General features: G+C 45.9%; 1 protein-coding gene and 2 non-coding genes across 3 annotated transcripts in view; 1 reads left to right on the top strand and 2 right to left on the bottom strand.

The window, feature by feature from the left end:
* Positions 1-1,177: 1,177 nt before the first annotated feature.
* Positions 1,178-1,284, bottom strand: LOC112619834. The gene has a single exon (XR_003118335.1). It is a non-coding gene; the product is annotated as a U6 spliceosomal RNA (small nuclear RNA).
* A 7,130-nt stretch (positions 1,285-8,414) lies between these two features.
* SH3BP5 (SH3 domain binding protein 5) overlaps positions 8,415-25,633 on the top strand; it is a 76,804-nt gene continuing 59,585 nt past the window's right edge. Inside the window, exons 1-2 of the mRNA XM_025376324.1 lie at positions 8,415-8,913; positions 10,623-10,685. Of these exons, the coding sequence (XP_025232109.1) occupies positions 8,776-8,913; positions 10,623-10,685 (201 nt within the window). The 5' untranslated portion in view covers positions 8,415-8,775. The remainder of the gene's footprint in view (positions 8,914-10,622; positions 10,686-25,633) is intronic.
* On the bottom strand, positions 24,438-24,546 carry LOC112619964. Its single transcript, XR_003118435.1, has one exon. It is a non-coding gene; the product is annotated as a small nucleolar RNA U13 (small nucleolar RNA).

Below are 25,633 nucleotides of genomic sequence, written 5' to 3'. Positions count from 1 at the left end.
TTTAATAGAGATGAGATTTCTCCATGTTGGCCAGGCTGGTTTTGAACTCCCAGCCTCAGGTGATCTGCCCGCCTCAGCCTCCCAAAGTGCTAGGATTACAGGCTTGAGCCACCGCACCCGGCCTATTTTTTTTTTTTTTATTTTTTGAGACAGGGTTTCTCTCCTGTCACCCAGGCTGGAGTGCAGTGGTGCGATCTTGGCTTACTGCAACCTCTGCCTACCCACTTGAAGTGGGTTCAAGTGATTCTCCCACTTCAGCCTCCTGAGCAGCTGGGATTACAGGTGCCCGCCACCATGCCTGGCTAATTTTTGTATTTTTAGTAGAGATGGGGTTTCACCATTTTGGCCAGGTTGGTCTCAAACTCCTGACCTCAGGTGATCCCAAAGTGTCGGGATTCCAGGGTATGAGCCACCATGCTGGCCTCTGTTGCTTTTTTATGTATTTAACCATTGGTCTGTCTTCCCTTGGACTATAAGCTCCACTAGAGCCGAGGCTTTGTCTCCTTTGTTCACTGTCACATTTTCACTTGCCAGAGGCTGGCACATAATACATGGCCAATAAATACTTGTCAAATAAATAACATAATTTCTTATATATAAGAAATAATATAATTGAAATTAATATAATTGAAATTAATTTATTTGAAATTAATATAATTGAAATTAATTTATTTGAAATTAATATAATTTCAAATAAATATAATTTCTTATATTTTTAAAATACAAGAAAAAGTTCTTAACATTATTTTAAGTTTTATCTTCCAGAGTAAAGTCCTGATAAATACCTTTTTTCACCATTTAATAGGGAATTTTGGCTTCCTTTATAAGTGAATTTATTTAAGTGGCCTTTTCCTGGACCATTTATCTGGATCTATCTTGCTTCTTTCCTTCCTTAGATTTCTTAGACTAATAAACCATGGAATAAGGAAGTGAGGGCTGTGCTGACATGATTTGTTCTTGGTTAACCCGAGCTGGGTCATGGTGATGAGTCATTTTTCTTCTTGGGACACAGAAGTACCCTCTCCTCCTTAAAATCCATTCTAGAATAGTGTCTGCAAAATGTTATGCTCATTGGTTTGCAGAGTATAGAACTTTCTTTCTTCTGTTTACCCCCCTTTTTTTAGCAAGGGCCATCACTTCAACAGGATCTTTCTTCTTTTTTTTTTTTTTTTTTAAATTTTTAATGGAACACTTCCCAAATTTGCATGTCATGGTTGTGCAGGGGCCATGCTAGTCTTCTCAGTATAATTCCAATTTTAGTATACGTGCTGCTGAAACAAGCACTCTTTCTTCTTTTTATTATTTATTTATTTATTTATTTATTTATTTATTTATTTATTTTTGAGATGGAATCTTGCTCTGCTGCCCAGGCTGGAGTGCAGTGGTGCCATCTTGGCTCATTGCAACCTCCGCCTCCTAGGTTCAAGCAATTCTCCTTTCTCAGCCTCCCTAGTAGCTGGGACTACAGTTGCATGCCACGGTGCCCGGCTAATTTTTGTATTTTTAGTAGAGATGGTTTTACCATACTGGTCAGTCTGGTCTCAAACTCCTGACCTCAGGTGATCCACCTGCCTCAGCCTCCCAAAGTGCTGGGATTACAGGTGTGAGCCACCACACTCGGGCTCTCTTTTTAATGGAACACTTTCCATCTCCAGGATTCCAGCACCATCCTAAATATCTGTAGGTCCTCTAAGACTACAGATAGACACCGAAAATCTCTTTCCTGGGTTCTCTGTGTGCTGTGGCCTGTAATTCATCTGAGTCAAAAGACAAGTTTAATTCAATTTAGACACAAATAAAGGTTCTCATTAGAGGGAAGTGGCCACATTGGAAGACAATTTGGCAACACACTGATGTCACTGAATCACTGAATTAAACAGATGCCTCTTTAATGTGAAGGCTCTGCTCTCTTTCAAAGAACTGGCTTCTATAGACCCTTGAATTCTTAGAACCAATCATTTGGGGTCAAAAAATATTGTTGAAGGGTTTATGGTCTACCTTAAAATCCTCTTCCACCTTGCTGTGTGCCATCATCCTTAGGGGTCGCTGGGAAGAGGAGAGTCGGCAGGAGGACCTACGGAGCCAGCATTCCTGCAACACCGTACCATGGGGGGCTCTGGGGAGAGGTCAGACATTTACCTGTGCGTGGCCTGCCGTGTGTAAGTGGTCTGCCAATAGGATTCTGAGGTTTATTTGTGATTACATGCCATCCTAAAGGGGCCAGCCAGCCACTCCTCCCATCTCCTCCACACTCTTGCCAATCAGAGATGTCTGCATTTTCATGTTAGATCACTGTTTTCATGTTTAGTTTTTTTTTTTTTTTTTTCCAGGGGACCTTGCTAGTGCAGGGGATGGGGGTGGGGTGTGGTGGCTGTGCGCCCATGCATGAGTCCCTCCCCACCCCACGCTGCTGCAAGCCTCCTTCATGTTAGTTTTAACTGCTGGCTCAAATTTATAAAGGCTATGTCAGCCAGGCAGCACATGCCCCAGGCCTGATCCCATCAGTCGCTTCCAGTTTGCAACCTCTGACCTAAGGCGCCACGTAAATATCACTGGTGGAGAAAGAGGGTATGCTGGTTGTCAGTTTCTTCTAACATTGACACCAGAGTGTGATGTGAATGCAGATTCATTCTTAGTCCAGACAGCAGTTTCTGTTCTAGGAGTTAACAGGTAGTTACAAAGCATTTTTACTTTACTTTACTTTATTTATTTAGAAACAGGGTCCCTATCTGTTGTCCAGGCTGGAATGCAGTAGTGCAGTCTTGGTTCACTTCAGCCTCAACCTCCTGGGTGCAAGCAATCCTCCCATCTCAGGCTCTGGAGTAGTTAGGACTACAGGTGCACACCACCACACCTAACTAATTTTTGTATTTTTTTTGTAGAGATGGGGTCTTTCTATGTTGTCCAGGCTGGTGTTGAACTCCAGCTTCAAGTGATCCTCCCACTTTGGCCTCCCAAAGTGCTGAGACTGCAGATGTGAGCCAGCACACCTAGCTCACAAAGCATTAAAAAAAATGGTGTTGCAGGGAATCTTAATTTAAATGGCATTGAAGTTTGACAGAAAGAGTCTTAACTTCACAATGAGGGATTCATGTGGCTGCTGCTTTGGGGCACCTTTTTTTTTTTTTTTTTTTTTTTGAGATAGGGTTTCACTCTGTCACCCAGGCTACAGTACCATGGCACTTTCTTAGCTCACTTCTGCCTCGAGCTCCTGATCTCAAGTGATCCTCCTTCCTCACCCTCCTGGGTAGTTAGGACTATAGGCACGCACCACCACACTCCGCTAATTTTAAAAAATTTTTTGGTAGAGGTGTGGGGAGGTTCTTACTATGTTGCTCAGGCTGGTCTTGAATTCCTGGCCTCAAGCCATCCTCCTCCCTTTGCCTCTCAAAGTGCTGGGGTTACAGGTGTGAGACACTACACCTGGCCTGGGGCCCAGGTTTCGTGAGGGCCTGTCTCCCCAAGTAAAAGACTAGGAATTTGTCATCTACATGTTTGGGACCCTCAAACTGGCCCTGGAAATAGTGCATGCATATAGTAGGGGCTGAAAAGTGTACTGAATTAATGTTGCTTTCTGCAGATCTAGATCTAAAAACAAAAAACAAAACAAAAATACAAATGAATTAATGTTGCTGACCACTTTCACTTGCAAACTTCACTTTAAAAACATTAAATAAAAACACTTGGCCGGGTGCGATGGCTCACGCCTGTAATCCCAGCACTTTGGGAGACTGAGGCAGGTGGATCAGGAGTTCAAGATCAGCCTAGCCAACATGGTGAAACTTCATCTCTACTAAAAATATAAAAATTAGCTGGGTGTGGTGGCAGGCGCCTGTAATCCCAGCTACACAGGAGGCTGAGGCAGGAGAATGGCTTGAACCCAGGAGGCGGAGGTTGCAGTGAGCTGAGATCATGCCACTGCACTCCAGCCTGGGTGACATAGTGAGACTCTGTCCCCCCCAAAAAAACAAACAAAACTAAAGAAACCCCAACTCTTTGGCTGAGCATGGTGGCTCACGCCTGTAATCCCAGAACTTTATCTTAGCTACTGAGTACAGGTACAAAGTAGTAAGACTGTGGGATTGAACCAGGGTTGGGATTATGCCAAGTGCTTACCGTGGTCATGGAGAAGCGTGAGGGAGTTGTGGTTGGCTGCAGCTGTGGTGATTTTAATGATGGACAATGGAATCTAAGCTAGATCAAATGGGAAGTGTGGACATAAGAGAGTGAGGGACTATAAAAGAGTCTAGGGAGCCATGATGAAGCCCTGAATCAAGGGTTAGAAAGATGGAAATGATTTGGAGACTGTACTGTAGGAAAATCCACTCGTCCTTGCTGACTAGGGTCATTGGGACTCTCAAACCACAGGTGGGTCCTCAGCACAGCCTTGCAATTATAATATATTCCCATGGTCAACTCAGTTACCAACTCTCCTGGCCAGCTCTTTCACAAAGCCTCTCTCCTCCAACCTCCAATGGCCTCTGCCCTCCATCCCCTCATTCTCAGCTGATGACGTGGCTCATTATTTTGCTGAAAAAACAGAAGCAATCAGAAGAGGCTGATCATCAGGCTAATGGATCTCCTTTGTCTCTTCTGACCCTACCTCCTCAGTGTCCACCGAGTCAATTTCTCATACACTAGCCAGAGTTATTATATGAGCACTTACTCAGAACAAAATCCAAATTCCTTACCATGACCTAAAGCATCCCCATGGTCTACCCACATGCTTGCCTCTGATTTCATCTCCCTCCCTGTCTCCCTGGCTATGTCCGTCCTACCCACATGGATCTCCTTGCTTTTTTTGTCAACACCCAAGACATATTCCCACCTCAGGACCTTTGCACATGCTGCTTCAGTCTCTGGAGTGTTCTTTCCCCAAAAGTATATGTGGTATGCTTTCTCATTTCTTTCTCTTTTTTTTCTGAGACGGAGTTTCACTCTTATCACCCAGGCTGGAGTGCAATGGTGCGATCTCGGCTCATTACAACCTCTGCCTCCTGGGTTCAGGTGATTCTCCTGCCTCAACCTCCAGAGTAGCTGGGATTACAGGCATGAGCCACCACACCTGACCAGTATGCATTATTTTAAATTTATCTTTAAATTCCACAAAACAATAATAAACATATCCTTTTTGTGAAAAATAAAAACATTACTGAGAAACTAAGTTTCCTTTGATTCCCTGCCCCCATCCCAGCCAATCCTAGGCCACTCCCTGCTCCCTTTTTCCCAGAGGTAGCCACTCTTTACTGGGTATAAATCCCTCCAGGCCTTTTGCTATGCATTTATGTGCACTACATATGTGCCAATAGGGAATATATACAGTTGTCCAGTTGTCTCTTGATTTCCCTGGGGGATTGCTTTCTGGACCCCTGTAATGCTAAAATCTGAAATGCTTACATCCCTTGTAGAAAATGGCAGTCTTTACATGTAACCTACATACAACCTCCTGTATACTTTATTTATTTTTTCATTAAAAACATGGTTTTTTTGTTTGTTTGTTTTTTGTTTTTTGAGATAGGGTCTCCGTCTGTCACCTGGGCTGGAGTGCAGTGGCATGATCAGGGGTCACTGCAGCTTTGACTTCCTGGGCTCAAGTGATCTACCTCAGCCTCCAGAGTAGCTGGAACTACAGGCATGTGCTACCACGCCTTGCTAATTTAAAACAATTTTTATTAGAGATGAGGTGTTTTTTTTTTCTTTTCTTTTTTTTTTTTTGAGAGAAAGTCTCACTCTGTCATCCAGGCTGGAGTGCAGTGGCACCATCTCGGTTCACTGCAACCTCTGCCTCCCAGGTTCAAGTGATTCTTCTGCCTCAGCCTCCCGAGTAGCTGGGATTACAGGCGTGCACCACCATACCCGGCTAAGTTTTGTATTTTTAGTAGAGACGGGGTTTCACCGTGTTGCCCTGGCTGGTCTCAAATTCCTGCCTCGGCCTCCCAAAGTGCTAGGATTACAGACGTGAGCCACTACACCTGGCCTAGAGACGAGGTCTTGCTTTGTTGCCCAGGCTGGTCTCAAACGCCTGGCCTCAAGTGATCCTCCCTCCTGCCTTGGCCTCCCAAAGGACTGAGATTACAGGCATGAGCCACCACATCTGGCCCCTCCTGTATACTTTATTATTTATATATTTATTTATTTTGAGACAGGTCTTGCTGTCACCTAAGCTGGAGGGCAGTGGTGCAATCTCAGCTCGCCGCAACCTCCGCCTCCTGGGCTTAAGCAATCTTCGCATCTCAGCCTCCCAAATAGCTGCAACTACAGGCATGAGCCACCACACTTGGCTGATTTTTTTGTAGAGATGGTGTTTTACCATGTTGCCCAGGCTGGTCTTGAACTCCTGAGCTCAAGCAGCCCACCTGCCTCGGCTTCCCAAAGTGTTGAGATTACAGGCATGACCCACCATGAGCAGCCCCTCCTGTATACTTTAAATCATCTCCACATTTCTTACCTGCAATACCTAATACAATACAAATATGTACATAGTTCTCATATACTGTATTTTTTTTTTCTTTTCTAGAGAGAGAGCCAGTCTTGCTTTGTTGCCCAGGCTGGTCTGGAACTCCTGGCCTCAAGTGATCCTCCTGCCTCAGCCTCCCAAAATGCTAGGATTACAGGTGTAAGCCACCACTCCTGGCCATGTATTTTTCAATATGTATTTTTTTAATTGTTGTGTTTTTTTTCCCCCAAATATTTTCTATCTGTGGTTAGTTGAATTTACACATGTGGAACCTGAGAGGCTGTGGAGGGTTGACTGTATATAGTACTGCCTGTGTTTTATTTGTTTTTCTTATTTTAGCTTTAGAAACACTGTTGGGATTAACACTATAGCTGGTCCAGATCTCCAAAAAATAAGACAACAGAAGTCTGAACTGATGTTCTTGAGCAGTTGGCCTATGTCTCACAGATACATTTTGCTCTTGACCTAAGCTGAAGCAGGAATGTAATTTGGAGTTTGTCATTTGCGATGGAGAGGATGGGGTTCTGCTAGCTAAGAAGCATTTATCATAGTCAGGGCTGACCCCAGAGGCTTCTGTTTATTTCAAACTCTGTCTCTCAGTTTATTCAGAGCTAGGATGTACCTGCAAAGTTGGAGGCTCAATTCCAAGCCACCAGGGAAGATTGGTGGCTCCTGTGTTCCAAAGTGACCCCAATGGCTATCTTGTCCCTGGCTTCGTCTATCATTGGAAAACCAAAAGCAACTATGTCTTTAGCAAGGAACTTTGAAACACCTCTCACAGAATTGCTGACTCATCCTTGATTTAAAGAGCAATGAACAGGTCTGACCTTTTTAGAAACAAACCATGGCACTACCTCCAGGAAATAGGACAATTTTCCTTTGACAGTGGACTATAGTGCCAGCGTGTATGGGGTGGTGCCTTTCCCTAGGAGTAACCCTCTAGCCTACTTTTTGATAAAACCACCAGAAGCAGGACTATTTATTTATTTGAGAAGGTGTCTGGCTGTATTGCCCAGGCTGGTCTTCAACTCCTGGCCTCAAGTGATCCTTGTATCCTGGCATCTCAAAGAGCTGGGATTACAGATATGAGCTACCATGTCGTGCCAGACACAGGTTTTGTAAGGTGGTTTTGATGATAGGTTCTCAGAAAGAAGCTCCATTCTCAAGCAAATTTGTCCACCAAACTCAGAGCAGATGGGCTACAGGCCTCTGTGTGGAACATGTGCACGTTCTGCATTTGTCAAAGGAAGGAGATGTGAGCAGCTATGTGCTCACCTGCTTTGCCAAGGTCATCCTTTGGGTTCCCCTGACATCACAGTGGCCCTGACATTTCATAAAAGCACACACATGCCTCTTCAGTTTGGTCTTTTCGGATGCTGTGTCTTCCAGGCCAACTCTGTCTCCCTACTTGTTGATGGTGGGCAGGAAGTCTCACTAATTCATAAATTCTTGGCCAGAGTGTGCCCATCAACAGGGGTTACACTTGCCACGTCCTTAAAAAGGCTGTGTCTGCCCACAGGCATCCCAGCTCAATGCATTCTCCATGCTTCCTGGCTATTCAGGTAGGACCGCCGCACCTCTGTGTTTGGTACGGGGCTCGCCCAGAGAGGCCGCAGCCTTCGGCAATGCATCCGTGCACGGAGCTGCAGCTGGCTCTCCTCTCTACACTCCTGTGTCTATATAAGCGCACATTTTAGTTTGCTTTTCTGGGGAAATCTTTGAGTAGGTGCCATTCCCAAGGTTCGCTCAAGGGGAGGAATGTGCTTTGGGTACAGGGTTTCGGCAAGTCTTGGTCCTGAGGTCCAGGGTCACTAAGCCCAGGCTTCGGAAGGCGACTTCAGCGTGAAAACACCCCACGCCTCCTACCACACACAACGCGCTTCGGAGGAGGGCGGGAGAAGGGGACTCCCGAAAGCGGGAGGCTTGCGTTACGCAGTTGAGATATATCCGGGCTGCTAAGTTACAAGGGGGTGGGGGCTCTCCTATTTTACCACCTTGGAGATGTGGAGGGAGCTGGGGTTTTGTGACGGAGACCTGGGTAGCTGGGACTGGCCGAGGAGCGCGCGGCCGGGGCGGGACGGGGGCGGAGCGGGCGCTGCGCTGACAGCCGCGGCAGAAAGGGGGCGGCCGCGCCCATTTCCTCTGCTCCGCCGCGGCCAGAGGGATCCGCATCCGCGAGCTGTGCCTCCCGGGTGTCGGCCCCGGCGGCTCCCTGACCGTGCCCGGCTGTGGCGAGGCGGCTCCAGCCCAGCCTGTGGCGGCCGCTACCTCCAGGGCGCTCCGGAGCCCACTGCGCGGCGCGCGTGGCGACTGCCCGCATGGACGCGGCACTGAAGCGGAGCCGCTCGGAGGAGCCAGCCGAGCTCCTGCCGCCTGCACGGGACGAGGAGGAGGAGGAGGAAAAGGGGATGGAGCAGGGGCTGGAGGAGGAAGAAGAGGTGGACCCCCGAATCCAGGTAGGGCGCGCGGGGTCACCCCGCATCCGGGCTTCGCGAGGGCTGCTGCGGAGGTCGGCGTCTACGCGTACATCCACTTCGCAGTCCCCAGTGACTGTGGTCTGGGGACTGGCGGCCACATACGGTGGCAGGAGACGATCTGTATGCTCTGTTTCATCGTCTCCACAATGAGGAGGCTACAGTGCCCGCGTGGATGCGGCCTGACTCTATTGCGGGGAGCCCCCCGCAGACCCCTAGCAGGATCGGGGTCGCCGCAGAGTGCCTGGTGGTTCGGGCGGATGTGCAACAAAGGGAAAAAGGGGGCGGGGGCGCCATGGTATCCTCGGGGGTACCCCCCGCCCGGCCACCACGGCACCGCGGGCAAGGCATGGCCTCCAGGCTCTGCGAGGAGGGGTCGCCCGCGTGGGCGCCGGGCACCGTAGGCGGGTGGGCGTTGCCCGCCCCTGCAGCGCGGGCTGGCACTGGTGCCCCGGGTGCAGAGTCCTCACCTGCCAAGGTGCCCGGCCTGAGCCGTTTTCCTTCTCTGATTCATTGTTAGAGAACTGAGCGTCTTATTGTCACCACCGGCTCAACGTTCCGCCTGGCCTGAAATTGCTTAAAACCCTGCTTTTCCTTGTTGTGAGGTTGGGCATGAACAGAAATCAGGGACAACTGATGCGCAAAGCTGACGCGTGGAGGCGGCGAGGGGATTGGGCTGGCTGACTGTGCCTCCATTTCCAAGAGAGATGATTAAAAAACAATTTCCAAGCCGAGATCTAGGAGTGACAGTTTAACCTCTTCACCCCGAAGCAAAAAGCAGAGCAAATCCCTTTCTAAGACCCGTTTTATTCTACCTTTTCAGTAAATCATTTTTTAAAAATTGCTTTTAAGCATGCTCTATAATTTCTGGATCCCTAATTGGTTTTTTAGTGCACAGATCAATTTAAAAGCTCACTTAACTCAGTGGTTAGGGTTTAAATGAATTGTTTTGTCAGGTTAGCAAGATAAAGATCAGGTGGAAAAAAAAAACCCTTGCATTAGGAATGCTATTAATTAAAATAATTGGTTTGGAATAAATCGTGTGTTATTGGTATGGGATTATGTTAGCAAGATCCTTTGTTTGCATAGTAAAGATGAGTTAAGTTCATGTTGGATGCTTTTTACAAAATGTCAGTTTGTAAATGTTTATTGAAATGAATGGGATTAAAGCTAGTTTAAAACATCCAGCTAAGTAGGTTGAATAATTGGCAGTGTGAAAAGATTTTCACCCTTTACAGAAGAATAATTCTGGTGAGTTAATACCAGAATTCTGCCCTTGATGATTTCACTGGGTTTATATTTTTGGCCTGGCCTTGCTTATTGTCTTTTATTGTTTTCTAAGCAAAGTTCTTGCTCAAGGCAGATGGTGCTGTTTTGATGAGGCCATTAAACCATTTGTAACAGGTGGGATTTACCTGAAGGCACATACCTGGAATATTTGACCTCTGACAAATTCCAAATGTCTCTGAAGACATTGTCAAAAAGGATACCCTCAAGAAAATGGTTTCAGAAATGCTGACATTCATTTGCTTTTCCAGCCAAGCCTCAACTGTTTGCCTTAAGAATTAATACCGATTCTTCCCTTTTCCTGCAAACTGGGCTGGGGTCATTTTTCAGGTTATGGACTGAGTTATATTGGAAACAAAAGACGGATCCCGTAAGTCTTTTTCTCTCCCTCTTTTCTTCACCAGGGAGAACTGGAGAAGTTAAATCAGTCCACGGATGATATCAACAGACGGGAGACTGAACTCGAGGTACAGAGAGCTGAGTTCCTGTTCTTGGTGAAGTGATGTCACTCACACCGGCACAAGGCTGGTTAATTTTGTCTTCATAGCTGGAGGGTTATTGCTGGACCCCCCTCCTTGGGAGTTGAGCAACAGCTCCCTGACAGAATAAAATACACCACTGAGCTCAACCTGTGGGCGGAACGCATGTGGATCCAATTTCACATGTTGTTTTTCATTATGGAAGCTCCATGGGGCCTAAATCAAGTCTGTGCAGAGCGTTACACAACGCCTAAGTCCCAAGTTTTCATGTGACTGAAAGGATAGAGAGGAAAATTAGCTGAACTCTTTAATGAAGCATAATGAATGAGCTCACAAAAATCTCTTACACGTTCAGGGCGGTTCCTGCCGTTTGTCCTGGAAAGGTTGTGTTGTTTCCTCTGACTTCGACCATTTCTTGACTTTCCTGTCCTAATCACTCACCCCCGCCTTCTGCTTTCCTGCTCATTTCTTTATTGTCTGCTTGTGCGTAGAATATAATTATAATGGTAACAAAAAGCTGTTTAGACTGGAAAGGCCTTTCCTACTGGGAAAAATCTTGGGAGACTAAAACTTGATTTAGGTTTCATGGGCATTTTCCAACCGGAGTGTAAACAAGTTAGCATTCATCACAGCCTCTGATGAGTTTCCACCCCTTTCCAGTAGTGGTTGCTTTTACCACCCATCAGCAAATTTGAACCACCACTGTATGTATTCAGGAGACTGTGAATTGACTGTCAGAGCCTGGAAGGGACTCTCAGCGCAGCTTCCCAGTGCAGGGAGCTGTTGGCAAAGTCTGTTTCTGTAGCAGGAGAAATAGCAAAAGTCAGTGGAAGGGACAAGAAGCACATGGTCCCTAAGAGTGAGGGTGTGGGAGACAGGAATATAATCTGCCAGGATTCACAGGCAGCCTTGATTTCTGCTGCATGCGTAGGCCCTGGAGTTACCAAATCTGGATGTAGCAATGTGGATTAAAAAGTCTGTTGCTCTGAGCTGTGTGAAGGGTTATCGCTCACCACCTCCATTTCCATCGTAGGTGTACAAGAACACGGGCTGTCGTTCTCCCTAAGTGAAGTAAAATCTAGTTTATTTACATTTCTTTCACTTATGAATTGAGTCTGTCTGTGATGTGCGGTGACCGAAACCTCTTAGGATCTCAGATTTCTAATGCATTAAACAACAAAACCCTTACCATTCCTATAGGGCTTTAGCATTTACAGACTGTTTTTTACACGTTTTATCTCATTCCATCCTGTCACACCAGCCTAGAGCTATGCTGTCCCATATGGTAGCCATGTGCAACATATGGCTATTTGAATTTAATTAATTTTTTTTTTTTGACACAGAGTATTACTCTGTCGCCCAGGTTGGGGTGCAGTGGTGCGATGTCTGCTCTCTGCAACCTCCACCTCTTGGGCTCAAGTGATTCTCATTCCTCAGCTTCCTGAGTAGTTGGGATAACAGGTGTGTACCACCATGCCTGGCTAATGAGTTTAATTAAAATTAAGTAAGACAAAATTCTGTTCCTCAATCACAATAGCCACGTTTCAAGAGCCCAGTTGCCACTATATTAAACAGTCTAGTTGCCACTGTATTAAACTACTATCATCATAGAATGTTCTGGCCTGGAGAACTAGGAGGGGAGGGATTATTTGCTTTCCAGATAAGGACTCAGAGGCTTAGCATTTTATGATGATGCCTCAGAGGCAGGGCTCCCATCTTATAGTCACAGGCATTTCCCAGATCTCCTCCAGTTCCTGCATTCTATTATCCCAGTGCAGTGGTGCAATCACAGCTCACTGCAACCTCAAACTCCTGGGTTCAGGCAATCCTCCTGCATCATCCTCCCTGGTAGCTGAGACTATAGGTGCATGCCACTATACCCGGCTAATTTTTCATATTTTTAAACTTTTTTGTAAAGATGGGATCTTGCTCTGTTGACCAGGCTGTTCTTGAACTCCAGGCCTCAAAGTGATCCTCCCACCTTGACCTCCCAAAGTGCTGGGATCACAGGCATGAGTTGCCATACCCATCCTGGAAATATTCTTCTTCCTACCCTCCCCCACTCCCCCCACCCCCCGCACCAAGGCATTGATTGATTCTAATTGCTCGCCTACTATGTGCTGGCCACTGTTCTGGGTAATGAACAAGATGGCCCACATCTCAGCCCCTAGGGTGCTTACCTTCTTGGGGTGAGATTGGTTAATCTGTTAAATTCTTTTTAGCCTGACTTTTGAATCCTATTTCTGAATACACTTAGGTATTTGTGTGTCACAGGAAGCCACCGGACAGGTGTTTCCTGCCTGACTCTGGAGAGCATTTGGAGCCGTGTGAGAGGCCAACTGGAGGGTGTGAGGGGGGTGGCCAGGGCTGGGCTGGGTTGCTGGCTGGCCTTTTCACGGTATTATAACCAAGACTGACTCATAGAAATATAATACGGGCTACATAAGCAATGAAAAACTCCCTAGTAGACACATTAAAAATGAAAAATAAACAGCTGAAATGAATTTAAATAGTTTGTGTAACCTGGAATATCCAAGACAGTACAATTTCAACATGGACTTGCTGTTAAACAATTACTGATATTTTACATATATTTTTATACTAAGTCTTTAAGATCTTTGGCATATTTTACACTTAGGGCACATTTCACTTGAGACTAGACATGTTTCAAGTGTTAGTAGCTACATGTGGCACTGGGAGGCACAGGTTTAATAGGTGTTTCTGTCACAAAGGAGCCAGGTGGGATTTCACCCTTCACGCTGGGCACCAGCTGCTTGTCAGATACTGTTGACCACTGCATTTATGTGGGTGAACGAGACAAAGACGTTTTTGGTTGGAGTGAGGAGCAGAGAGGGGGTAATAATTACTGGTGGTAATAGCTACAGTAAGAAATGTGACAGACACTGGAGGGGCGCTGCGGGAGGACATCTGAGCAGATGCCTGCAGGAGAGCCCCTGCAGAGGAACAGGTGGAGTGAGCCACTGGGGTGGTCAAGGGGAGTATGCCCAAGGATAGGGGGCAGGAAAATGAGCCATTTTAATATACAGTCGAGTCTTTTGTTTTTTCCTGCGACGGAGTCTCACTCTGTCACCCAGGCTGGAGTGCAGTGGCACGATCTCGGCTCACTGCAACCTCTGCCTCCCGGGTTCAAGCGATTCTCCTGCCTCAGCCTCCCGAGTAGTAGCTGGGATTACAGGCGCCCGCCACCATGCCCAGCTAATTTTTGTATTTTTAGTAGAGACAGGGTTTCACCATGTTGGCCAGGCTGGTCTTGAACTGGCTGATCTTGAACTCCTGACCTCATGTCGTCATCACCGCCCCCCCCCCCCCCCCACCGCCCTGCCCCACCCATCTCAGCCTCCCAAAGTGCTGGGATTACAGGTGTGAGCCACCGTGCCCCGTCTTGTTTTTGCAGTACTTGTATTCCATAAAGTTGTGAACACTGATTTAGTGAATACGGAACCACTGTTGTAGGGAAAATGCAGGGCTCGGAGCAGGCCTGTGGTCACATCATTTTCATCAGCTGATCAATATTAATCTTTTCAGTGTCCATTAAAAGACACTTTATTTACTATATACTATTGATTCATTAGCATTGAACTCAGGGCCGCTTACCTAACATGTATTTTCCCTGTAAGCCATATCACAGCCTGCTTATGCTCAGGAGTGCTCACAGACAGCACTTCAGCACTCCCCTTCTGGGCCATTTTTAATAGCAAAATCACCAAAGAAAGCACAGAAGTGTGAAAGACACGGCACTAAGTAGACCATGAAAAGGACACTTGTTTACAGGCTGGGCACTGAAAGGAGGAGGTGGAGTGTCGCTCCTGCGCGTGTCGGTGAGTGAACCTGAAAGGGCTGCGTGTATTGATTTTGGGGTTACGTATAAATTTTAGTGAGTAGATGAATTCACAAGTATGGAATTGGCAAATAATGAAATAGTCTACTTTCAGGGACCCCAGGGGAAGGTATTTTGCTGTCCCCATTTCCTTTCCCTTTGCCTTTTGATTGCGATCTGGGGCATTCAGCACCTCTCATGGTTTTTGTCTGAAGAAGCTGAATTGGTGACCAGGCTTGTGGTAGCTGCGAATGTGCTCACACACTGTGCCGCAGTTGTCCGTGGGTAGCTGTAGACCAGGGTGTTGCTCCTGAGGTCCACATTTAACATCCCATTTCTTGTCTTGGCTGTTTAAATTCCAGATTGCAAAGGGGCCTCTGGCAGCCTGCCGTGTCACTCGGATGTCTGTCTCCTCCTGCAACCTGGGTTTGCCTCTGACCTTATTTTGAACAGTGTTGGGTCTCCTTTGCACTCTGATTTATATCAGCGAAAGCCAACCTTTTTAAGCTGTTAAAGGGGGAACCTTTTAACCAGAGAGGCCTTGGATATAAGCCTGATGTTTTAAGTTAGGAAAATGAACATTTTCCCACAGATCCAGTGATCCGTCAGCTTTATTTATTTATTAATGAGACAGGGTCTCGTTCTGTCACTCAGGCTGGAGTGCAGTGGCACAGCCTCGGCTCACTGCAGACTCTGCCTCCCGGGTTCAAGTGATTCTCTAGCTTCAGCCTCCCAAGTAGCTGGGACCAAAGGCACACACCACCATGCCTGGCTAATTTTTGTATTTTTAGTAGAGATGGGTTTTGCAATGTTGGCCAGGCAGGTTTCAAACTCCTGAGCTGAAAGCAATCTGCCTCCCTTGGCCTTCCAAAATGCTGGGATTACAGGCGTGAACCACTGCGCCTGACCGGCTTTTTAATTCACTAAGTATTTATTGAGCACCTACTATGTGATGGGGCAGTTTTCGGTGATGGGGACAGAGCAGTGAAGAGACTGGACTGAAGTCCCTGCTCTTCCGAGGCTTACATTGCAGAGGGGGTGGAAAATGCAATAAAGAGTTAAAGTACGCACAGTAGGTTATCTGATGTATGCGAAGGAGGCAAAGAGCTGGAAGGGGACTCAGCTGGTGGGTGTTTGGAGGCAAGGGGAGGGAGAGGAATGCGGTATTATCTGGAGAGAGTGAGCACGCCTCAGACCATGTGGGGGAAGAACATTCCAGCTGGAGGGCGCATCTGTGCTAAGATGGGAGTGGGCCTGGCCTAGCTGAGGACCAGCAAGGGGGCCTTGTGCCAGGCTTGGGTGAGTAATGGATGGAAGAGGAGGTGATGAGTCAGAGATAAATGGGTCATTCAGGTGTGTGACAGCCCTGCCAGGTGAGGTAATAAAACTCAATATGCTGATGTAATTTTAAAATGCCTAGTATATAGGTCTCTTTTCAAATGTTTGTTAAAACAGATGCCACACTGAGAATTTCTAAGTCTAATCAGAATAAAGATTTGTAATATTTCATGCCCATATATATGTGGTTTTAAGCACAACATGTAGTGTTTTCATCATTTCCCGTGCTTGCTCTGAAAGTGGGCTGTTCCAGGACTGTGAAGGGGTCCTTTCTTTTCCTCGTTGGTCAGGTCAGGTGGGAATAGTTTCTGCTTATACTGGCAGGGTGGTTTGAAAAATCTTTGTTTCTGAGTGTCTGTGTTCCTCAAACTCGCTTAAGCCAGCACTCATTATCTCTGCCTTTCCTCCCTCCAAAAACCAGCAAATGCTTTCTCTTAAAAACAAAACCTAAAACTTTTTTTTTTTTGGACCCAAGGAGCAATGGTAGAACCAAAATCTCTGTTTTGAGCTTAGAAACTTGGAGGTGAGGGTGAACTGGAAGCCACCTGGCCCCTCTCTCATGAATTATTAGCACAAATCAGGAGAAAAATTCCTCTATCAAAGGACAGTGATACGTCCCAGCACTTTCTCCATTAAAACATGTGTGGGTGGAATGCACTAGGGACTAGGTTCTGCAAGACTAAGTTTTGCTTTGAAGAAACTGCTAGGGAATGTTTGAAGCAATAGATAGACCGGGGGAGGGAGGAGTAACTGTTTCTTGAAGCTGCACCAGATTCCAGGCCTGGTGGCAGACTGCCTGGTCTGGGCTGGCAGAGTCCCTGCATCCCCGACCTTCTTGTACACAGGTGAGATCTGGTTGAAGTAAACATTGGCCTGGAGGCCTTCCTGCAGCAAATACTGTGTGGGGCGCTGGGGACCAGGGTGGTCAACAGATAATCAGGCATGTCCCTGCCTCATGGAGCTTGCCATCTCCTGGATCCAAGCGAGCAACTGCAGTGGGGGGAGGGGGATTCTGGGAGAGTCACTTAGGGCCCTTTGGGAGGCCAAAGCTTTGTTGAAATAGGGGGCATCAGAGTTGAGGTCTGCAGACCCCAAATAGTCTGAAGATAACATCCAGAGCAGCCTTAAAGTGGAAGAGGAAGAGAGCTGATGGTACAGACATCGTCTGCAGGTTGAGGAAGGCTGGGGTGGGGAGAGGTGGAGTGTTAACAGGACCTTTGGTGATTGACTGATTGTAAAGAAAAAACATGTGTGGTCTTTGCGTCTCTTCAGGGTAGCCTGAGCCAGGGCTGCTGCGCTGCCCCCACGGCTCTGACTTGAAGTTTGGCCATCAGAACGGTGGTACTTAAGGTCTTGGGCTTCAGTGATCCCCCCAGACTGCTTATTTCCCTTTGGGGAAGGAGGTGAGTGGGGAAACATTTGAAACTTGAAGAGTGACCTAGCTATAGGACAGCTGGCAAAGCTTGGCCTCTGGAGCCAGACTGTCTGACGCTGAATCCCAGCTCCCCTTGTCATAGCTGTGGGACCTCTGGCAGGTTATGTAATCTCTGTGCCTCAGTTTCTTCTTCTTTAAAATGGGATCGTGTCTCAGTTTTTGCTGTGAAATAACCAAAGCCCAAAGCCATAGGGAAGGGCAGGTGGAGGGAAGACAGCGGTCTTGACATCAGGTGATACAGGTTGAAATCAGAGGTCTGCTGACTTCTAGGGATACTTGGCACATGGAAGCCGCAGTCTTCTCATCTTTGAATCTGGGGGCTGCGATTCTTGCCTACATCCCTGGGTGACCTGGAGGATGGTAAGGGATGCTGTTTGAGAGCTGCCCAGCCTGAGTGGGCAAGAGGGCCCCCTGTGTGCTTGGCTGGCAGGGAGGGCTGAGACCCGCTGGGCGCTGCAAACAGAGAAGGTTCCAATGAGATGTCCACTGGGGCCAAACTGGCCATGGGGCGTGGCAGTAGCTCCGTTCTCTTCCCCCAGGTCCTGCCATGACCTTTCTTTGTCAGATTGGCCCTGGGAAAGGGGCCAGAGGGAGGGCTCGTATAGGCCAGGATTGCAGTGAGATGGACTTTGTCGTCACTGGATCAGCAGGGCATTGCGCTGTGGCCTGTCTGCTATGATGTGACAATTAGTTTCCCTGAGTGAGCCCTGCTTGATTTATTTAATTAATTAATTTATTTTTTGAGACAGGGTCTCAAAAACTGGAGTGCAGTGGTTTGATCTCAGCTCACTGCCACCACGGCCTCCTAGGTTCAAGCAATTTTCGTGCCTTAGCCTCCTGAGTAGCTGGGATTACAGGCATGTGCCACCACACCCGGCTGATTTTTGTGTTTTTGGTAGGGACGAGGTTTTGCCATTTTGGCCAGGCTGGTCAACTCCTGACCTCAAATGATTCACCCACTGCAGCCTCCCAAAGTGCTGGGATTACAGGTGTGAGCTACCACGCCCAGCCTCTTGCTTTGTTTTTGTTTTTTCCTGAGACCTCTGTTGCTCAGGCTAGGGTGCAGTGGCACAATCATAGCTCACTGGAGCCTCGAACTCCTGGGCTCAAGTTATCCTCCCATCTCAGTCTTCTAAGTAGCTGGGACTACAGGAGCGCGCCACCATGCCTGGCTAATTTTTGTTTTTGTAGAGATGGGGTCTCTCTATGTTGCCCAGGCTGGTCTCGAACCCCTGGGCTCAAGCAGTCCTCCTGCCTCGGCTTCCCAGAGTGTTGGGATTACAGGCATGAGCCACCACGCCCGGCCTCCCAGTCTGTTCTTGGACAGACTGACCGTGAGGACAGTTGTGACACTGGTAAATCGCAACCTTGTGTTCTCCTTTCCCTCCCCAGCACCTGTCCACTTATGCACATGTTGGCTCATGAACAAAGATTCTGCCTTGCTTGGGGGCGTTAGCATTTTAAGAGTGGCCTTTCACTTTAAAAAAAGATGATGTGTGAATATGGACAAATGGCCATGGTCTACTTAGTGGGGAAAAAAAAACTATACATAAAATATATATAAAACTATATACAGCATATATATAGAACCATATATATAGTAAAAGAATATATGCATATGAAAAGACAGGCCTAACATAGTTATTCTTTTTTTTTTTTTTTGAAATGGAGTCTCACTTTGTTGCCCAGGCTGGAGTGCAGTGGTGTGATCTTGGCTCATTGCAACCTCTGCCTCCCAGGTTCAAGTGGTTCTCCTGCCTCAGCCTCCCAAGTAGCTGGATTACAGGTGCCCACCACCATGCCCAGCTAAGTTTTGTATTTTAGTAGATATAGGGTTTCACTATGTAGGTCAAGCTGGTCTGGAACTCCTGACCTCAAATGATCCACCTGCCTTGACCTCCCAAAGTGCTGGGATTACAGGCGTGAGCCACCATGCCCGGCCCTAACATAGTTATTCTTGTGTGGGTCAAAGAATGTGAACTGCTTGTTACCAATTATGGTGAAATAAATGCAGAAATTGAGAGTAAGACTTTAGAATTTTTTTTTTTTTTTTTTGGCAATTTGATGTTGTGACATCCAGGTGGCATTTTACTTTCCTAGTTTGTTTTTATTCTACAGAAGTATTGATTTACGGTGGATTGGATGAGGGAAAATCCATCACCACACTGAGAAGCCTGGCTCTAGAAAAATGTACCCTCAGATGTTACCAGTTGTTGTTGCTAGCTTCTGAGGATGCTGGTGGTTTGTAGTTTTCGTTTCTTGGTGTTTTGTGAAATATTTACAATGACCATATGTTATAATTTTCAGGGGATGGGGGTGGGGAATGAAGCCTGTTGTAAAAATAAAAAAAATGTCTTTATAAGCCAAAGAAATGAATTTCTCTGGAAGGAATTTCAGGAACTATGAAGGCTGATGGGAAAAACTTCAGACTGGTTGTTCCTGCCTTAATTGTAGATAAACCCCGATGTTGTGGGTTTGCTTGATGAATTAGCGTATTGTTCAGCTACTGTAGTTGTAATTCATGGAAGGGTGAAAAGTGCTTTAAAGGCACTTTAGGGTCTTCTACAGCCAAGAAACCCTCGTATATATGCTTATTTAGAGAACACAATAAATCAAGATATAATGGAAAACATTACAAATATTAAGAATATTTAGATATTTGAACTTAGTTACTCTATGTATTTGACTGTTAGCATCATTTCTAAATGGATAAATGCAGGCACATATAGGTTCTCTTGCACAACTTCATTCATGGATCCACATTAGCAAAATGCTGTTAGTGGCCAAAACATGTTCTGGCCATTGGCTAGAACATAGAAATAGCTATCTAATATTGACATAGACTGTATTGCCTTAAAAAAACTAGGCATGTCTTCCTTTTAACCTGCAAAGACCAACAAGATAATACACAAACTCTCCTGGCCCCTCAGCTGAAACCCTTGGCAGGGTCATAAGCGCTTGCTATTGCAGTACCTGCTGACTTTCCTACAAATCATGTGACTGTATCCCCAGCTGTGTTCAAGGTGCCTTCTCTCTGACTCTGAGTGTCATCGCAAAAGAAGACAGACTATGGGGGTTGATGGATTCGTTGCTATCCCTGTGGTTAATGAGAATCTTCAAATCCCCAAGTTGACAGAGATCTGGTCCCTGTGGACTGTAGCCTTTTAATTTTGTGCTGTTATTTTTCTTTGTCAGCATTTGTTGTAGGGACTTTAACATAGTGTTTTGTGTGTGTGTGTGTGTGTGTGTGTGTGTGTGTGTGTGTTTTGGCTGGATGAATTAAACATCTATTGAACCTCATCCTTTGGCAGGCAGCCCAGGTATCTTTGCCCAGCCTTTCTCTGTGAGAGTTACTTAGTCTGCCGATTGCCACGTAGATGTTTCCAGCATTAAAGACTCTACTGCTTTTTTGTAGTGCATTTTAACCAAGAGTATCACAGAATTTGCAAAGCAGCTCTTGGAGAGCTCGGCAAGTCAGCCCCTTTCATTTCCTTAAAGGAAGATGGAAAAAATTTTGTTCTATTCTTGCCTGATTTTTTTTTTCCTTTGCTGTGTTTTGCTGGATTATCTAAGAGATGTTAGTGTTTGTTCTGACAGAAAGAAACTGCTATCAGGGAGACAATGAGAGGAATATCCGCTGTTTATTATAACTGCAGCTCAGCCCTCTTAATATAAATCTTTTATTGTTTGGCATTAAACCCAACCAAAACATGATGAATGGGGTTTGGTTGTCTTCATTCACCACACCCTTTTGTTTCCAGCGTGCGAAAGGATTCAGCTTCGTTTTGCTAGATTTGAAGCCCACAGATTTAATGTTCTCTTACTTGATTTTTGGCTTTATTGGAAGAAGAAACGGGGTGTGCTTCTTCTTCATTGTTCTGGTTACTGTTTCTCCCTAATTATCCCAAGCCTTAATAGCTTAAAACAACTGTTTTATTTTGCCTATGATCTGTGGGTTAGGAGTTTGGAGAGGGTTTTGAGAGGGCTCAGCTGGGCGGTCCTTGCTTGAGGAGTTTTGTGCAGTCAGATGTCAGCCTGGGTTGTAGTCATTTGAGGGCTTGGTTGGATGTCTGAGATGGCCTACGCTTGTGTTTGACAGAGGATGCTGGCTCTGAAAGCTTATGCTGAGAGCTCAGCTGGAGTTGCAACCAGCGTGCCTACGTGTGACCTTTCTCGTGTGGTACTTTCGCTTCCTTTTGGTTTCTGGCTCCTTCCAGAGTGAGTGTCCTAAGATGACCAGGTGGGAGCTTCATGGCTTTTTCTGACTAAGCCTTGGAACCTCCAGAGTAGCTCTTCTATTCTAATCTGTTGGTCCAAGCAGTCATGAGCCCACCTGGATTCTAATTCTTCTTGATCCTGGGGCAGTGCTAAAGAATTGTCGGCCATATTTGAAAACTGCCACTCTCATGGTGATGTAGAGACAGTGGCTTATTTTGAGGCCCGTGGGACATATACTTTCTTCCTTTCCTCCCTTTCTTTCTGTGGGGAGACTTCATAAACAACCATGTTTCAGTGTCTTCGTGAGGTGCTTTAATGGTTAACCAGCCAGCAAAGCAAGGACTTTGGTTAGTATTCCCGGTGACCTCAAGCCAGCAACGATAAAGGCAAGATGGACAGTTTTTAGTAAAGCTGTGGGTCTTGCCATAGGAAATTCTTTGCCACTTTGCCCATTTCTTAAAAATTTTGCCTGAGAAAAAAATTATGGCATGGCTTCAATGTCTATTAGAAAAAATTAGTGGAGCCCAGAGCCAGAGGTACTACAATAATTAGACAGACGCTTTATAATTCAGGGTGGTAGGGTTCTAAAGCCCCTTGGGCAATTCCAGATAGATATGCTGTTTTCTTTCCCTGCCACTGGTTTTGCTGGGTCTTCTCTGGGGAAAGAGTCCTGGTATTGCACTTATTTGATAGAAATTACATCTACTTCCCCACTTGGAACTTGTTAAAACCACACTTCAATGTTGTGAAACTTAGGGTCAAAAAAAGCATAGGAGGCTGGGTGCAGTGGCTCACTTCTGTAATCCCAGTACTTTGGGAGGCCAGGGCAGGGCCAGCAGATCTCTTGAGGCCAGGAGTTCAGGACTAGCTTGGCCAACATGATGAAACCCTATCTCTACTAAAATACAAAAAAGAAAAAGTAGTAGCCAGGTATTGTAGTGCATGCCTGTAATTCCAGCTACCTGGGAGGCTGAGGCACAGAATCATTTGAACCTGGGAGGCGGAGGTTGTAGTGAGCCAAGGTCACGCCACTGCACTCTAGCCTGGGTGACAAAGCGAGACTCTGTCTTAAAAAAATGCATAGGAAAACTTTTTTCTTGGAGCTGATAGAAACTAAACTACATAGCTCCATAGCATATGATGGTGGAAAGTGTGGGCTTTAGAGCTCAGCGCTGGATTTGAATTCTCTGCCTCTTAATGTGCTGTACAGTCTTGGTAAGTTATATTAGCTTATCTGGGTTTAATTTCCTTCCAAAATGTGAAGGGCAATACGGATCTTACCAGGGCTGTTAAGGGTTAAATATGGTGATGTTTGTAAAGCGTCCGGCATGGTGCCGGGCATATATGGCCAACAAATGTTGGTCCTTTCCTCCTCCAGCCCCTTAGCCATTTATTAAATAATGGCACTTAAGTAAAAATAACCACTATTTTGTGAAAGGCTATTATATGCTAAGTTTTGTGCTAAGTGGCTTCTATATTTTATCCTATTCATTCTCACGACAGTCCTTCAGAATGTTGATGAGAAAGGGAGGCACTGAGTGAATAAGTCAGTTCTCCCAGGTCACACAGCCAAGGAGTGGTGGAGCCAGGATGTATAATGAATCCAGGAATCTGAGGCTGAAGCCCATGCCCTTAAGTAGTTTGTGTTTGGAGGCATAGCGGATGCATATTCTGAGATCCCCACTGAGGCTGCATAGATGAAAGAATGCTAGAGTCTAGGATTTAGGGGACCAGGTTTTCAATCTTCGCCTTGATATTAATCAGGTATAGATCCTTGGGAGAGGATCTTTATCTCCTGAGATTTCAGTCACTTCATCAGTGAAATGGGAGCATCTAAACTAAAAGATGGGCAAACTTTTTTCCAGCCCCGATATTGTTTGACTGGGATCTCCATTCTGATCTAGCCACATGTTGAATAAATTATGAACCACCTTCGGTCTTGACAGTTGGGGAAATACAAAAGCTCTGTAGTCAATCTATGCTGTCATAGACTTAAAATTTCATTTTTGTTGAAACGATACTTGGACATAGTTTTTTTAAAAGAGTCCCTGATAAGTTATAATGCAAAATGAAAGTCCTCTACCTCACTCCCCCGCACCCCTAGTTCTATTCTGATGAAATGATGTTTTTAGCTGTTCCTTCTGGTCGTTTCTCCTGTGTCTCTAAAGTTACAGCCGTCGACTTTGACTTTGGCTCTTTTGCATCCTGTGCTCTCCTTTCTTAACGTTTTGATTAGCTGAAGGCAGGAGGAGGTTATCTAAAAGCCAGCAGAAGTCAGCCAGCCAGCCAGCCTGCCTGGAATGCTGTGGTGGGTGGATGTGTGATTCCTGTGTAGGCTACACTAACTGTTCTCCAGAGCTCTCCGAGGCGGGGCCGTGAACTCACCATATCGCCCTGATTCTAAGACTTGTGCTAATTATAAAGTGGACCTTGTATTTCATAACAGCTTGGGTGGTGGTTGACACATCAGCCCCAGTAAACATGCACATCAATGGTGTAATCTGTCTGAAATCTAATGATTGTGAATTTTTGAAGAACCTGGTGGGTCTTGCAGTTGAGGAAATATGTGAAGCCTCCTGGCGTCAACATGGAAATAGTGCTTTTGTGGTTGAATTCGGTAAAACACTGCTGTTTCAGCATTTCTGTGTCCTCTTACTCAAAGAATCCTGTGGATTTAAGAACATGTGTTTGGCCATAAATGAAAAATTACTGGGGTTCCACCAGTCTTTCTAGCTGTGTGCATGAGAGCTTCCTTGCTTACGTGCATGCAGGGTTGTCATGTAGCTTTGGTCCATCCTCCCGGGCCTTGGAGTACTGACCCCTGTGCTTGCTTGCATGTTTAAAGGGCTCATGAGTTTTTTCCTTTGTTCGTGGAGATTTGTACCTTGGGCTATTTTTTTTTCCCATTTCATATCAGATGAGTAATGTGCTCACATCATATCATAACAAAATTCGAAGATGGCATATCTGACACGTGCACGTGAACACCCAATCAGCACACTTACGAACTCCAAAAGGATCTACCTTGGGCTATTTTAAACATTTTTTGGTAATTGGTTCAATTCCATTCTGGTGCCTAAGTAACATCAACAAAAAAGATGAATTGAGAGCAAGTCTTGGCTGGGCATGGTGGTTCACACCTGTAATCTCAGCACTTTGGGAGACCGAGGCTGGCAGATCACGAGGTCAGGAGTTTGAGACCAGCCTGACCAACTTGGTGAAACCCCATCTCTACTAAAAATACAAAAATTAGCCAGTCGTGGTGGTGGGTGCCTGTAATCCCAGCTATTCAGGAGGCTGAGACAGGAGAACCACTTGAACCTGGGAGGCGGAGGTTGTAGTGAGCCGAGATCGCACCACTGTACTCTAGCCTGGGTGACAAAGTGAGACTCTGTCTCAAAAAAAAAGAAAAAAAAAGGGAGTCTTTTCCAAATGACGTTCTACAAAATATCTGGCTCATACTATTTAAAAATCGAGGCTATGAAAGACAAAGACTGGAGCACTGTTCCAGATGAAAGAATGTTAGATAACAAAATGCCATGTGTGACTCTTAAATTGGATCTTGGACCAGGAAAACAATTTTTGCCCTTTATTATAAAAGACATTGGTGGGACACTTGATGCAATTTGGAGAAACTTGTAGACCAGATTAATAGCATTGTAACAATGTTAATTTTCTGACTTTGATTATTGTACTCTGGTTATGTAAGTGGATGGCCTCATCTTTAGGAAATATGCACCCAAAATATTCCAGGGTAAAGGGGCATGGCGTCTGCATCTTACCCTCATTTTATTCAAGTTTGAAATTATTTTAAACTAAAAAGTTAAAGAGCCATTTGTCTCAACTCAGCCTCCAAATGGCAGCACTTCCCTTTGGTTTGAAAGGAGGCCAAGGATTGAAAGGAGGCCTGCGATGTTCTGGGAGGTGGAACTGGGTGCTCACCTGCTTGTTTAGAAACATTTTATAGTTAGATCAGGGCTCTAAACCAGACCCTTTCTGTCTAGGAGGGAATTGGTTCTACTTAGGCCTTAAAAGGGTCCAAGACCCTTGTTAACCTCAGAGGAGGGAAACTGGAAGGAGAAAACCATGATGACCCCTATATTTTCT

The sequence above is a fragment of the Theropithecus gelada genome, chromosome 2 (assembly GCF_003255815.1).
Source record: "Theropithecus gelada isolate Dixy chromosome 2, Tgel_1.0, whole genome shotgun sequence".
Taxonomy (NCBI): Eukaryota; Metazoa; Chordata; class Mammalia; order Primates; family Cercopithecidae; genus Theropithecus; species Theropithecus gelada.
Note: the sequence above shows the minus strand (reverse complement) of the source record. Positions and strands in the feature narration are given on the sequence as shown.